The sequence below is a fragment of the Lemur catta genome, chromosome 10 (assembly GCF_020740605.2).
Source record: "Lemur catta isolate mLemCat1 chromosome 10, mLemCat1.pri, whole genome shotgun sequence".
Lineage (NCBI taxonomy): Eukaryota > Metazoa > Chordata > Mammalia > Primates > Lemuridae > Lemur > Lemur catta.
Window position 1 is genome coordinate 42,223,444 of NC_059137.1, and position 16,563 is coordinate 42,240,006.

Sequence of the window (16,563 nt, forward strand, 5' to 3'; positions counted from 1 at the left end):
ACCTCCAGTCTTATGTTTTCAACTACCAGGCTGTCTAAACAGGCAGCGTTAAGTAGGTGTTAAGAGATTTGGAGTCAGCTTGGCTTCTTACTGGTTCTATAACCTGGGACAAAGTTTTGATCTCACTGTGGCTCAGTTTCCTTAAGTGTAAAGTATGATAGCTATGCATAGGGTTGTGAAAATTGAAATAAATAGTAAGTCCTCAATAAATGCTATTGTTAATATTATATGATTAGGTTGAATAGAATTTTAAGCATCCTAAGATTCTGGGTAGCTGTTTGGTCTCTCAAGAATCTGATTTTCTATTAAAACTTACATCATAATGTGATTCAAAGGATGAACATGATGACAGCAACAACTGCTTTATTCAGTACCTGCTATGTTAAAAATTTTACATATACTGTCTTTAATTCTCACAGCAACTCTGCAGAAGCTGTGCTCTTAGCCACTAGGCTGTATTGCCTCCAAATCTTGCCTGTGATTGATGTAAATTTTACCCATCCCCTGTCAAGCTTAAAATTGTAATCTTTTGAAAATTAGAACTGTATTTTCCAATTTCCAATCTTCTAGCCCATTTTGTGTTCTCCACTCCCCTTCAAAGATCTTTTGCAGTGGTTCCAGATGTCATATATAAGTTCCCAGAGCTGGGGTTAAAAATTTTCCAGACTTTGAGGCTCAAATTCACTTAGACTGGCTAAGAGTAAATAAGTCTGTTGACAGTTACAGGAGCTAGCTTCCTTGAATTTGAACATTTTTCCTTTAAAATAAGACTTTTCCAAGAAAAGATTGGCATACCCTGTGTCAAAGAAAAAGAAAAAAATGGTAATTGACAATGACCTTTATCTCAATTCCGGTGGAGGCTCACATTGACATCATACCATCTAGTATATACCTGTGCTTTAAAAAGTAAAACTACTTAAATTTTTGACTTACCTTAATTTTGTATTTCAGTCATTATTTTAACTTTATCTGTAGTTTCCTCCACATCCGTCATTCTTCTACCTGCACCTGACTTAGGAATTATGTTCTCAAATCATATTTTTTTAACCATAAAAAAATGGATATTTTCTAGCTAGTCCAAAGATCTGGAAATAATACATCAAGCATTTACTGACCTAAACGTTTTTTTTTCTTTTAAATAAAAATCAGTAAAATCATTGGGATGTCTTTCATAAAGATTAAATGAGTCAACTGAGCTTTTATCTTGTAATAATTTTACCTTCACTATTTATTTTTAAAACTGTGCTAAGAGTGGATCAACCCTATCCAGGGTTGGACCAAAGATTCCCCATCTTCCTCAGTGTCAGGAATCTGAGCTAGTTTGTATTGTCATCCAGAAGGAACATCATTCTCTTTATTTAAAAAAACATTTTTTTTAAAGTTTGTTTTTTCTTCTGTAGACTGTGTGTATGTGATGTATTAAACCACACCAAATAAATTCCACTCTTTCCTTTTCTTTCACCCTTTCCATTCTTTCCCACCACTTAGTGCCCTCTTCTGACTGATGATGTTTCCAGAGTCTGAGCTGGTGAATCATTATGGGTCTTTGCTGAAAACACCTGTGCATCGATTTATTGCAGCTGTTGCTACTGCTGCAATCTATAAAGATGCACGCAGTGCTTTCTTTTTTAGAATATTTACTCATACTTTTAATGCAAGAATGGCCGCATTGATGACTAAATAAGCCTACGAAACAGTGAGAATGCAATTTGAATGGCCCTTGAAGAACTAGAAGGTGATGAGGAGTAAGTGTCATGTGACAGACTTCTGTAGGGCTACACCTATTCATACTGACTTCATTTGCATTCAGAAGTGACATGTGCATTTTAAAGCTCTGAAATCACGCATATCTTTGAAGATGAAAAAGAGACAGCAATATTTCTCCCAACTAATCTAACAAAATGCAGCGATATGGCAGCTCAAAGCTGAGGAGGTGGATTAGTTGGAAAAAAAATAGCAAAGCTGATTCTCAGTCAGGAATCTCTCCAATTGTTGGGTTATTTTGTGAGCAAAGATAGCACCTAATAAGTAGGCAGGAGTAACACAGCTCATAAGTGTTGATGGAGTTGGATCTTTAGGCACATTCTTTATTGGAGTGTGGGAAGGTCAGACGATGTTTATTTTATTCATACACACACACACTGACACACACACACCTCTCTAAAATAAAAACCTAATCCACTTTTATTCAGTATTTGGAGTGTGGGAGGAGGGTTCTATGAACTATTCCAGCCATAAACAGAAAAATATTGTGGGAAGATGAGAAATTAGTCATTCTTCAACTTTGAAGAGTTGGAATTTTAGATAACACAGAGGAAAGAAGCAGCCCATATGAAAGAGAGGTTGGACAATTGTCTTGTCCTTTCAGGAGATGGGCATGTAACTTCAGAGCATCCCAGCCACTGGAAATATCTAGCCTCAGTGAGTTGGCAGTGAGCTTACATGGAGAGGTGGAATCTCCAAATAACTAAAGGCAGGAGGTCCAATTGGTTGCTCTTTTGTGGTTTCACTTTGATGTAAAGCATTCATTGTTCACTGTCATTTATTCATTCATTCAGCAAACATGCAGTGAAGTCAAGTCTGTGCCTGGCACCATTATCATTCCTGGGGCCCCAGCAATGAAGATGATACTATACCTCCTCTGTAAGGGGTATTTCTGGGGCATTTCTCTTGTGGCCGCCACATAGGGAGTCATCCTGCCAGCTAATCCTGCTGGGGGAACTGCTTTTCTCCCAGCTGGTATCAGCTTTGGTCCATCTCCTTTGTTTCCTTCTCACCCTTAGGTACTACCAAGGCCTCTTAAGGTGGTCATGGCTGGAGAAGATGGATCTCTCAGGAGTGAGTGGGAGAGTTGTTTCATGTCATCCTTATCCCTGGCAAGGACTCTTTGATTTTTCAACTAATGAGGCGAAAGGCATCAATAGGAAAAGAAAAATAAGAACTTTCCTTGCCAGTGTTGCTTAGTTACCTTGTCAACATTCCCTTGCAGCCCAGTCGAATTCTCTCTGCATATTTTTATAGTGCACATGTTTTATTGCTATAATTGATCTATTAGGCAGGAAATATGGAGAACACATGGAGCTCCTGTCAGTTTTATGCTATTTATTTGGATTTCCGTTTTTCTCTTTCCAAAGACCTCACTCTTTATTGTCCTTTTGATTCCTTAACCTGAGTAATACTCTGAAGGAATCACATCAGAATTTAAAGTCTATAACTAACCTTAGAACTAGATACTAAATTGTAAACTATTCATGGGCAAGGACCAAATTTTAATTAACTCTATGTCCTTAGTGCCTAGCCTTGTGTCTGGTGCATATAAGGCCTTTAATAAATGTTTATTGATTGAATGAGCAATTGGCTTCGAATATTTCCTGAGAACCGGCATTGTCATGGGTGCTATTCATAACACAGAATTTGCTTTTAGTTTCTGCCCAGGGGACAAAATTTATGACTTGTTCCTTTTTTTCTGGAGACTGGACAAGGATGGAGAATAACCACTGGGTTGTTGCTAGTGCAACATTTTTCATCAGCCAAAGAAGCTTTTCTGCATGAGGCGGTAGTAGCAGCAGTTGTGCTCCATCTGGCATTTATAAAAAGGTATTCACTGGGGACCTCCTAGGTGCTGGGTGCTGGGCTATCCAAGTCAGTCCAGATCAAAAGACCTGGTCATTGTCACCATCTGTCAAGGCAATTGTAATCAAAACAGTGAGTCTGTCCTTATTCTTTTTCCCAAACACACTCAACTGAAGACTCTGTTTATGAAGCAAACTGTCGACAAAACAACAAATGGAAGTTTATTTATTCATTCCTTTACTCAGCCAGCTAGGCAGCCCTCCAGCCCATTACTTCTCAAAGAATATACTTCTTCTGAGATTTTGTTAAAATGCAGATTTAGATCTACTGGGTCTGGGGTGAAGCCTGAGAGTCTTCATTTCTAACAAGCTCCCTTAGTTAGATCAGGCCTTGGTACTTAAAGTGTCATCCATGGACCAGTAGGTTGGGCATTACCTGGAAGTTTATTAGATAGAATCTTAGGTGCCACCCAGACCAGTTGAAGCAGAACCTGCATTTTAACAAGATCTGGCACTGACATTTGATAAGCACTGCTCTGACCATTTAATTAGCTGACAGTATAAATTATCAGCAGGGGTCCCATTGGGGCTCTGGGTTGGAAAAGTAAGGCCAGGTGGATTTACTTTCTCTTTTTAATTTCAAAACTCTTTGGGGTACCTGTGCCAATATGGCATGTGGCACTTGGAAAAGGCACAGACGGGTGCCTCTTTGTTCAGTCATTCAGTGGCATGGCAAATCTGTGACTCTCCATCCTGGATTGCCATTGTCTTTATACATGGGGGCCTCCCTGACGAGCCTATCCCTTCTTAAGAGATTTCACTTCGGGTGAAAAAGTTTCACTCAAAGACACATCCTCATGTCTGACTGTGTCAGAATGATTAACAAGTTTGGGCCAAACACCGGGGAGATCAGAGTTTCTGTTTCCTCGTCTATAAAATGGAGATAATGATACCACCTGTTCTAGCTTCCTTTGTAGTCTTTTTGCGAGGAGCTTTGAAATATACAAGTGCAGGAGCTTTGAAAACATAAAAATGTTCATGAGATTTTAAAACAGCTTTAGTGAGAAAAAGATCTATGTTTCAGTGCCAGAGAGATGGGTTCAAAATTTAGCCTTACCATCTACTAACTTTGTGATTTTTGGAAAATTATTTTATCTAGTTGAAACCTCATTTGTTTTTGCTATATCAAATTATCATAAAAACTTCCACCATGCAAGATGTGGTGGGAGGATTAGAAATGTTAATAATAGATGTGATGGATCTGGTGCATAGCAGTGTTCAATAAATGGTGGGCAACAGCAGCATGAAGGGATTTGGTTGAGAAATAATCCTCCAAAGACGCCTTCTCTCTCAGGTGAGCCTGTTAAGTTGGGGCAAAAAGAGAGGGTGATTTAAGGTTTTGGAAAAATGCCCATCTAGTTCAAGAGATTGGTATCTTGAAGTTTGTTATTTAAGTATCTCTGGAAGAAAAATCCCCAAAGTTCAAACAAGGTTTTAATGATTATTTAACTATTTGGGAGTGCCAGTCACTGCCAGACTTTGTGATGGGAAGGATTTGCTGTGAGTATTGTCTCATTCACATGCTCCGGTCAGAGGTGCCAGGCGGACTTGCTGATGGTGTCTGCAAAAGTTTCCACATTGGTGTCCATGCAAGCAGACACTCTGGGCCACTGGAAACAGCAGAGTTAGTGGTCCCAAGGGTCATGCAAGGTGATGAAAGAAGGTTGCTCTGAGGACTGTGGGAATTGATGGTGCCCTCATTATCAGAATAACAGAACAGCAAGTCTTATTTGCTCAAGACATGAGGGGGCAGCTGTTGAGTGTTTACTGCTTTACTATCAGCAATTAACATTTGAGACATAGAGAGACTATTGTGTACTTTTTTTTTTTTTAAGTGCTTACCATCCTTTCTCTGTGTTCCCAACCTCCAGCTCTTACTTCTCTTTTGGAAATGCTCTTTTAAGGCCCTCAGTTTTCTTAAGCCTCTTTCCAGCAGACTAAGCCTTTGGGAAGGTATTCTTTTGAAAAAGAGATTGCCCCATTCTTTCCCTAGAGTTTGCAGAGCTTGTGTGCTGAGATCCTTGCAGGTGACATTCCAAAGTACTCAGGAGTGTGTGATTTCACAGACAGCCTCAGGCACAGTGTCAGGTGATCTGCTTTTCCACATGGTTCTCTTTGTGGGGAGTGTGTATGCTCAATGTCATGTGAGGAGGGAAAATAACCATGTCACAGATATGGCATTTCAGTGAAAGCCTATTAGGAAGAGGGTGGGGTGAAGAGGGAGGAAGTGAGTTGGCACAGGCTGCAGGGAGTGGGGGGAAGAGGCACTTAGCTGCAAGATTAGCAGTTCTGAGCAAAGAGCAGGGTTTGTAAGAGGCAACTGGGATGTCTCAGTTGTATTGTTTTGCCTTCATAACTTAAGGTTGAAAGCATCATCAAGCCATGCTTGAGTGTGGAATGGAAGAACCTATTCCAGGTAGAGAAAGAACAGTTCTGTGGGATCGTACTCCACGTCCATTTTAACGGATTTCATGATGGGCTCTTCTGAATCTGGCTACAGCTGTTGGCTCATTTTGATAGGGCTTGACCAATGGTGAATCAGTTATCTCTTCTCTATTTGAAGGCCACAGGACACAGCTTTCTCTTCCAGCCAATCTATACTAGCAGTCTTTGGGGAATATGTGGATGGAAGCTCTGGTTAAAGGGAGTTTTATGAACCAGCAGGAAAGACAGGTCAAAGGCCATTACTTTTTAAAATATAAGGCCACATGGAGAAAGCATTTGCTAGGAGTCAACAAACTGGATTTTAATACCAACTGTGCCCCCTGCTAGCTATGGACCTTACAAGTAATTTTATTTCTTTGAGATCTAGGGGGAAGGATACCTGCTGAAAATCTATTATACCTGCTATAAATCTATAAACCTCACCAGATTTTTGTAAGGGTCAATAAGATAGTGGAGAAGAGAACACTGAAGACTTCAAAGCTGTGCTATCCAATATGGTAGCCACTAGCCATGTGTGACTATTTAATTAAATTAATTAAAATTAGATATAATATAAAATTCAGTTCCCCAGTCACACTTGCCACATTTCAAGTGCTCAATAGCCACATGTGGCTAGTGGGTATCCTATTGGACAGGATAGATAAAACATTTGTATTATCACACAAAGTGCTATTGGACAGCTCTGCCTCAAAGTGCAGTGTGAGAAGGTGTGATATTAAGGATAGGTAGGATGGCACATTGTAGGGGTGACAAATGTTGTCATAGTTAGGCATCCTTGGAAAGAAACAGAACTTGAGTTAGCTAAAATAAAATAAGGGATTTATTTGACTAGTTCAGGAAAAACAAATGTATCCAAAAGGTGGGAGGCACAGCTGGGCTTCAAGAGGAATTGGAACCAGTTTCTAGAAGATTATCAGGAATTAAAGAAGCCAGAAGCCGCTCTTCCCTTCCCTTCTCACTATCTTTCTGTTTTTCTCATGTCTTCCTCTCCGTGATGCCACTTGGGCTCTTGTCTCTGTTTCTCTGAGTATCAACAGCTTCCTCCTCTTCCTCTTCCTTTTCTCCCCCAACCTTGGCTCTGCAGACCAGCTGTCTCAACTCCACTACACATGGTCCAAACAGGGTTCAATCAGACCCAGTTTTTATCACCTCTCATGGATAATGCCCAAGAAAGAATAGGTCCTGATTCCAGATTCCCGGGAGAGACATTCTTATTAGCCAGCTTGGTGTGGTAGCCGTCCCCTCCCATCAGCGGTCCACAGGGTAGTGGCCTCATACTTACCCATCAGGGGCAATGGCAGGGTGGGGCTCAAAAAGGAGCCCATGTGGGCCAGGTCATTGATCAACACCATAACATCTTGGAGGGGTCCCCTGAGCCTGTGATCACACAGAGAAGAGCCAGCAGAGATTTGACAAAGGCCATGAAGAAAGAGTGTGATGCCTTTTCTTCTTTAGTTATTTGCATGATTTCCATCATCAGTACCAAGTCACAGGGGAGTGGCTTGACTTCATGTCCATATGCCTGCATGGAAATGGGCACAGCAAGGAACACAAGGGCGAAATCAGGTCTAAGCCTTTGTCCCTTTGTCATTTCTTAAATGGAAACCAGGCACTCACAAGTTCCCTTTTCTCTTCTGTCTTTAGGAAGGAACATGAGGTTCCCTTGGAAATCGTTCAAGAGGAAGGTGGAAGGGGCTATTTAAAAGAGATTAAAAGCTGTAGACTGCAAGACTGGGGCCTGAGGGCTGGCAGTGGAAAACCCTGTTGGGTTGCGATCTCTCACTGAAAAGTTCCAGGTGCCTTTTTGATTCCTGCAAAAGAAAGGAAGCAAAGGAGAAGACCATGTCCATAGCTCTGAAACAGGTATTTAACAAGGACAAGACCTTCCGGCCCAAGAGGAAATTTGAACCCGGTACACAGAGGTTTGAGCTACACAAACGGGCTCAGGCGTCCCTCAACTCGGGTGTGGACCTGAAGGCAGCCGTGCAGCTGCCCAGTGGGGAGGACCAGAATGACTGGGTGGCTGTACACGTGGTGGACTTCTTCAATCGGATCAACCTCATCTACGGCACCATATGTGAGTTCTGCACCGAGCGGACCTGCCCTGTGATGTCAGGTGGCCCCAAATATGAGTATCGGTGGCAGGATGACCTCAAGTATAAGAAGCCGACAGCATTGCCAGCTCCACAGTACATGAACCTTCTTATGGATTGGATCGAGGTTCAGATTAACAATGAGGACATATTTCCAACATGTGTGGGTAAGTCCATGACCAGTTCTCAGGTATTGCCAACCACTCCCACCCCCACCCCAAGCTCAGAAAATTTACAGACTGCCTTTGAATGCTAGGAAGCACACACGTCAATGTTTCCCTAAATTCCATCACTCATACACCTGCAATTTCTTTTTTCATGTCTAAGAACTTCATTGAAATAAAAAAAAAAACATGTATGGCCCACTTATGTTTATTTTGTGGATCCCAGTGGTACATATACCACAGGCTGGGAAACATTGACTTAGTGAAATGTTAGATTTGATCTTGTTGGCTTCCTTAGGACTAGACTCCAAACCCACCCACTGAACCTGGTAAATTTTTTTTTTTTTTTGGCTAATTGACCAGTTAAAGTTATATTGACTCTGATGCAATTGCTGGTATTCATCTCAGGATTAAGAAATCCCTGTATAAGAATTCATGGATTTGTTTGGTTATGAAACAAACATGAGGTTTAGATTCTGGTGAAAAGAAAAGATCCTGGCATTCTCCTCCCTCTCCTAGTCATAGATTATTAATTCCAGGCTGTGCTGTTAACTCTGACCTTTGCATAGCTGCTGGACCCAGTGGGACACTTGAAATGCAAATCATTTTGTTTGCTTTGTGCTACAGACCATGAAATGCTTCAAGGAGAAGGACCAAATCTTTTCTACCTCTTATATTTCTTTATGCTGTTAGTCATTGGATTTCCTATGTGCTGATAGGCTGAATTTAGAATTGTAGTGTTTTATGCCCTAGGCGCAGTAGGAATGAGCAATCTCCTACTTCCACTGTTGTTATCTCCAGTGCCTAGCACATTGCCCTGGAACCTTTGTAAACAGGAATGTTTGTGGAATGATTGAATAAATACTTGTGCCATTGGAAAGTATTATCACAAAGCTCTGAGATGGCTGGAGCACAAAGAGAGTATTTGAAACACACGGTTGAAATCACCTCTAGATGTGGGGGAGGGGTGTCCCTATGTGGCATATGGAAAGTTGAGAAGGGGTGTATGGAAGTAATTAAGTTTATAGCAGAAAAAAAAGTGTATAAATTGATTGGTGCAGTATGTACATCTTGAAATATTCAGCACGCAAACTAATATGTCAGAATGCTGGTGTTGCCTTGGCTTATCCCATCCCCTCGTGCTCTCTCTCCTGTCCCTTGTTAACAGGAAAGAGGTGGGGTGTGTGAACTCCGTTCACAGTGTAGAAGGAAGAAGGCAGGTTTCAAAAACTCCCTTGGGCATCTATTATGCACCTTGGAGGAGTGGGAATTTCTTAGGATCATGTCTTTTGCGTTGTCATTGACTGTTAGAGGCTACATTTGGAGCTGGGAGGAATTTTTCTTTTCCAGAAGCCTTTCAAGCAACTGCCAATACTCTGTACTAAACATGTGATAGCAATAAAGATAAATAAATGTGGGTAGGGATAACTCTTCTTCATCGTTCCCCTTGTGTCTGCTCCTGGATGCTTTGAACTCTGGGCATTCCTGCTCTCTCTGGCAGTTGCGGTTACCAGCCCAGAGCCATGGTGTGTTACTTGAGAGTGAGGGAGCTTCTGGCTGTCTGCTTGGAAAATAGGACATCATAGATGGTTTTAGGCTTTGTTTGGAGGAAATCAATGGATGCCTTCATATCCCCCAGAGTAATTGACTTTTTTTTTTTTTCTATACATTTTCTTAGTCATTGCATGCTCAGATGACAAGCTCCCCTGATCAGAATTCTCTGTTTCACCTCTACCCAATTTATGCTCTGGTATTTTGAGAGAGCTCAATGAGTGTACCATGATTTTTTTTCTCCCCCATGGAAAAATAAGTTTGGTAAATGCCAAGTAAAATTGACTTCTTTACTGCAGGGTTTTTAATATGCCAGTGTACATTATGAATTTTCAAGAAAATAATAGTATGTGGCGTTTCCTAATTTGACCCTGGTACCTTTTCTTTTTGTTGTTAAATAGAACATCATTAGTATCTTTTGAGAAATGTTAAGCTATTTAAATTAGAGTTGTCAAACTTTTGTTTGTATCAGAATTACTTAGGCTCTCTGTTCAAAATGCAAATTCCTTGATCTTCTCCCTTAACAATTAAATCAGAATCTCTTAGGTGAGACCTAAGAACCTGCACTTTTTTTTAACTGTAGTCACCATGCTGTATAATTGATCTCTTGAATTTATTCCTCCTATCTAACTGAAATTTTGTATCCTTTAACCAACATTTCTTGAGCCTCCCTCCCCCACTCCCAGTCTGTGGTAACCACCATTCTACTCTCTACTTCTATGAGATCACCTTTTTTTAGATTCCATATATAAGATCATGCAGTATTTGTCTTTCGGTGCTGAGCTTATTTCACTTAACAGAATGCCCTCCAGGTTCATCCCTGTTGCTGCAAATAACAGAATTTCATTCTTTTTTTAAGGCTGAATAGTATTTTATTGTGTACGTAAACCACATTTTCTTTATGCATTCCTATACTCATTGGCCATTTATATGTCTTCTTTTGAGAAATGTCTATTCAGATCCTTTGCCCATTTTTTAATTGGGTTATTTGTTTTCTTACTATTGAATTGTTTAAGTTCCTCATGAACCTGCACTTTTAATAAGCACCCAACACTACTCTGTTTCTTGTAACCACCCAGAATGCTTTTCATTCCCCCAGAAACAGTCTGTTTTTTACCTCTCTGGTTTTATCCATGTGATTCTCTCCTTCTGTAATCACCCACTTCACTGTCTAGAATTCTCTCCTTTGAGGCCCAGCTCAGACACTATGTCTTATACCTATTAGAATATAAGCTCCTTAAGCTAGGCAATATGTCTAACTCATTTGAATATCCCCCAGCTGTAAGTCTACTCCTGGTGTCTTGTAAGTTGTTGGATGGATGAATGGATAGATGAGTGGAAAAATAACCTTTATAAGGTCTTTACATGTTCGTGGCACTGATGATCAAAGCAAATTTAAACAAATGTCTCCAAATCTTTTTGTATTCCTTCCTAGATATTTCCTGCACCTTGCTTTCACGGTGTTTTATTTTCTCTGTTTAACTTTTCCAAGGTGAAATGGTAGGGGTTAGTAAAACCATCACCATCTGCCCTCACTATGAGGGTCTTCCTCAGCCTCCTGTTCACCTGCGTGGTTTACCCTCAGATGTTATTGTCGAGGTCTTTTGCAAGAACCTATTTTTAGGAGCCACTCTCTCTGTTACACTCCATTTCTTCCTCTTCTTCCTCCTCCTGACTCCAGCCTACTTTTCTTCTTTTTGATCTTTGTGCTGTCATGAGTCATTATCATGGAAATTATCAAGATGTCTCTACGGAAACAGCAGACCCTGGGTGGATGAGAAATGGGGAGTTCTGCTTAGAATTATAGCTTTGAATCCTGGGCGTATTTCTGTGTTCCTGCCTAGGAATTGAGAGGGGTTCAAACTTTACCTCCTCCCCACTGTGATCCAAGGAAATAGAACCGGAAAATACTGACAGATGTGAAGGCTTCATCCTTAGTTAGGTATTAAAGGATATAAACAGCTGTTGATCTCTACCACTGAAACACTGAGGAAAGAAAAGCTTTCATCTGTTTCTAGATTCAAGTTTATCTGCGACCCATGTTATTTCAGAAGTCGAGCTTTCTCAGATGGGAGAATACCAAACAGATGTGGATCCCTTGTAAACTATAGTCTCCTTCACTCTCCCTTGAACTCCTCTGGCTTCCTTTGTTAAAAACCCAACAGATGTCCCTGTTAAAGCCCTTAAAACAGCAGTAACTTCAGAAGTAAGGGCCACCTCTTCTTTGATTGTATCTCTTTAACCATTTTTAGAGATAACTGCCAAGACAGAAAAATAGCAAGCCGTGGACTTTAAAAAGAATTCTATTGCCAGTCTAATTACAATAATTTTTATGTTCTAGCCCCCAGATTCCCTGTTTTTGTTACATAATAGGATTTAATGTTTTAGATCTGATATTCAGAAAAAAATGAGTAGAAAACTTAGAGCTCCTCCTACTCATGTGTTTTTAAAAAGTCTCTAAAAAGGAGGAATAAGAACATTTATAAAACAGTGACATTATCTTAGCTACCTCTGAAACAAGTGTCAGGGCAGGAAAGATTAAGGAAAGCAAGGAAGGGAGTTCACATCTATTGAGCCTGCTAAATGCCAGGCACTGTACCTACCACTGTTCATCTTTCTTAATTCTTAAAACTCAGTAAAGCAAAAGTGAAGTTAATATTCCATTTTACCAGTGAGGAGCCTGACATTTAAACAAGGTAAGGGGCTTTCCCTAGGTTGTACAGCTAATACCAATTTAGCAGTCAGAGTTTGAGCTTAACAGTATCTGACTGAAAATCTATGCCCTTGTCATATGCTACCATTCATCGCTTGTATCATTATTTCCCAGATTTTCCTTCACATGACTAAAGGCTTTTCAATGATTCATTTTAGGAGGTTGTTCAGGATGAAGAAATTTCATAAAACCTTGTTGGTTTGTTTGTTCGTTTTGCTAGAACTTTTAAATAAATGAATCTTTTTTTTGATTTTTGATTCTTTTAAAAAGTTATCTCCGAAATGCCTGCAGAGTGTGTCCAGGTACTTTAACCATTCCCATATTCCATTCTAAGATGGGGCAGAGGATAACTTAGCCTCATGAAAACCCTTTGCGGGCCTACAGCTACCTGTTATTGCCATTCATTCGTTCAGTGAGTGTTTGCCAAGCAGCTATTTTAGGTACCAAGAGAGCAAAGCAGACAGAGTCCCTGTCCTTGAGCAGTTTACATAATGTCTAGAATGTCTAGTTGCTCTAAATTGTTCTGCACATTTTTCTGAAATAAATAGTTTGTTCATCAGTCAAGTGCATTGTGGAAATCGTTGCATCGTTTTGACAACCTTTCTCATGAGACTGCGGCTGAGTTTCATCCTCTCTCAAAATATTATACCAAGGCCTATGAGAATGAAAAATGTCCATAGGGCTGAGCTTCTCAGACATGGGGTCCTGGGGAGTTGAGTTTATGATTGGCCTTCACATTTTAAAGTTTGTATTTTCTATTGTATGTCTCCCACATGGTTTTTATTTTGATATAAATCTAAATAACACTGGCAAGACAGAATGGGCATCAGCAAAATACATTTACAGTGTGGTAGAACTAGAACTAGACTTGTGGACAGAGACTTGGGTTTAATCAACTAGCTCTGCCACTTCAGGCTGCTGTGTGACATTACCCCTAAGTTTCCATTCCATTTGTAAACCAGGGGATGTAATTCTGACTTCACAGGGCTGTTCTAAGGATTAAATGAGGCTATATGAGTAAAAACACCCATTCCAGAGCCTGAGACATAAGTGATGCTGAAAACTAAATGTGTGTTAGTGGTCTCTGTCTCCATACATTTCTATATAACTATCGCCCAAACTTGTGGAGACTAGTAAACAATTTTTGAACAGTATCCTTAGAAAAATAAAATATTCTTTAAAAGACTCAACAAGATTTTTAAAAATTATCAGTCTTCATTGCTGAATCACTCTGTGATAGGGGTTATAAATACTTCAGATTGACATCTCTCAAAGGCTTTGGAGAATTCCAGTGTTTGTTGAGGAGCTAGACCAACTCCTTGTTTCAGGCATGAACATCTAGCTCATTAGAGAGACATCTACTAGGATGGGTCTTCTTGCTTGGTTTTCAGAAGACTGAGTACTAAACCTGCCCATGTCCAGTGTGAAACCAGCTTCCCTTAGTGGAGAGTGGGTGCGGGTTAGCAAGAGAAGTGGGGAGATAGGCTACCAGTCACATCTGGGACAAACCACTCATTAAAATCAAAATGTTGTTGAGATCAAATCAGGGTCACCAAGAAGATGGGAAAAGTGTTCTCAAAGTACTCACTGCCAAGAATGCAGCCCCCTAAAGTGGCCTTGTGAACTAGAGAGTTTTTCTAAGCCTCTGGAAACATGATTCACCTTTGGGATCTAGTAAATTGTTTGGCTTCCTAAGAATTTACTAGTTGGGAAGGAATAAAAATAAAGCTGCCATTTTCTGAACCCATACTACCTTAAAAACTTGAGCTGCCTTATCCCATTTAATCTGTAAAATAACCCTGTAAGGCAAGTAGCATGATTTCCATTTCACAGATGAGAAAACTAAGACTCAAAAGGATTAAGTAAGTTGCCCAGGATCACTTAGGCAGAAATGGGCTTGAGACCCAAAGTGGCCCAACTCCAAAGCCCATGCTCTCAACAACTCCAGCATCTCATGTCTGTGATGTTCTTACCCCAGAATCAACATCAGACACAGTTTACCCTTGCCTGTTGCATCAGCTGTTAAATCCTCTCTAAGGGATGTCCTAAGACAAAACCCCCAGTCACAAGGAGGGACTTGAAAACAGCCAAGGCCCTGCATCTGATGCAGACTCTACTGGGTCCTCACTGGTGGGAACTCTAAGCTTCTGTTCCTTTTAAGAACTTGTCTCCTCTAGATTCTGATGCTACTCAATTCTGTTCAGTTGTCTATTCATGGAAAATGTGCAGAGACATCTGAGTCCACTCCCCTGCCCCCACCAGCCGCTGAAGAATTGACAGTTTATTGTCACGGTCACAACTCCCTGCCCCCACCTTGTGAACCGAATACCACAGTGACTTGGTGGCTGAGTTAATGAGGACAGTGTTAAATAACCACCCCTGCTCAACAAATCCCAAGAGATACTCCTGAAAAGGGCCTCCAGTGTGCTAAGAAACAGAGAGCAAGGAGAGTGAAGGCAGGAATCCCAGAGCGCCTAGCGACTGCCCTGTAAGTTAAGGCTAATTACCTGCTGTCCTGACCTGCACCGAGTTCTCCATTACCTGTGCTATGTAATTTTAATGGGCTGTGTCTCAAGTGACAAGTTGTTATATCTCAGCACCAGCTGGGCAGGAAAATGAGATATGTGATATTCAGTGGAAGCCAGAGATTAAAAACAAAGGACGCAATGAGGTGGGGATGCGGGCATCTGATGCTTTTACTCCTTTGGTTGTTGGAGGGTTGTAACCTGGGTGTCCTTCGTTAGTCAACGAGGGCTGATTATGGAGGTCAGTGGTGCTTGGAAAGTCAGGTCAGCTCGCGTCAAGCTTTAAGGGGTGTATCTGCGGGGGCGTGATACCAGAGGCCTTCTCTGCGTCCTCCCCACCAGGGGTCTGCCTCTCCTCCAGATAGAGAATAGGTAGATACTTAGCTGATGTCATTTTGCCAGGAGGCCAAGTTATTTAGCCGAATACTAAGTATTTTCATTCGTTACAGAGAGTTCAATATTTGAAGAAAGTTTGGCAAAAATTCCTTTTATTATGTGAATACCTCCTTAGTGATGTGTCTCATTGAACCTTAGTTCATGCCTTTGGAAATTAAATGTTTGCCTTCATAGAGAGACAAACCAGACTTGTTAGCTCTTTCTCAGGAAAATAAAAAAGTCATTCTTCAAAAGAAGCAATAGGCTTTTGGTGTTTCTATGTCATCCAGCCCAGGTCACCAGGACTGGAGAAGAGTGATGCATTAAGGGAGAAGCTCCGGCTAGTAGATGGGTGTTCGTTTGGTTGCCCATCCCCTGGGTCACATCCTTTGACAATCTGCTGGCAACAGCAGCCTCTGCCTAGCTCCTGGTCCAGCTGAAGGGACAGCACAGTGGGGCCTCAGCGTCTAGTGACCACTAAGAACTGCTTGTGCATGACTTCCTTCAACATCTCCTTGATTGCCTGGGCCAGCCAGGGAATCCTACCACAACCACCAAGGGCAGAGGGAAGAAAGTTTTTGACTATTAGGGATTTACCTGTTACAGCCTTCAGATAAGCTATTTGCATTTGGCCATCCTGAAATGGAGAAGAAAAAGCCTCCATGTCTTTAAAGAGAAATGTGTACAAATATGTCAATGATAGGTACCAGGGCTGCTAGGAAACTGTCTATAGGCAGTAGCTGTCAAAGCACATGGGATAGCTTCCAGCTTTATTTCTTTTTTTTTTTTTTCGTGATAGAGTCTCGCTCTGTTGTCCAGGCTAGAGTGCCATGGCGTCAGCCTAGCTCACAGCAACCTCAAACTTTATATATTTTTAGTTGTCCAACTAATTTCTTTCTATTTTTGGTAGAGATGGGGTCTCACTCTTGCTCAGGCTGGTCTCGAACTCCTGACCTTGAGCGTTCTTCCTGCCTCAGCCTCCCAGAGTGCTAGGATTACAGGCATGAGCCACTGCGCCCGGCCCGGGCTTTATTTCTGTTTTCCAGAAATAGTGCAAAGGTTCAG

General features: G+C 41.1%; 1 protein-coding gene across 2 annotated transcripts in view; it reads left to right on the forward strand.

Moving 5' to 3' along the window:
• The window catches only part of MOB3B (MOB kinase activator 3B), a 178,052-nt gene that overhangs the window by 55,760 nt on the left and 105,729 nt on the right, over nucleotides 1-16,563 (forward strand). Inside the window, exons 2-3 of one of the 2 annotated variants that reach the window (XM_045562392.1) lie at nucleotides 3,473-3,597; nucleotides 7,722-8,337. In XM_045562392.1, the coding sequence (XP_045418348.1) occupies nucleotides 7,920-8,337 (418 nt within the window). In that variant the 5' untranslated portion in view covers nucleotides 3,473-3,597; nucleotides 7,722-7,919. The remainder of the gene's footprint in view (nucleotides 1-3,472; nucleotides 3,598-7,721; nucleotides 8,338-16,563) is intronic. The other variant, XM_045562391.1, reaches the window with a different exon arrangement.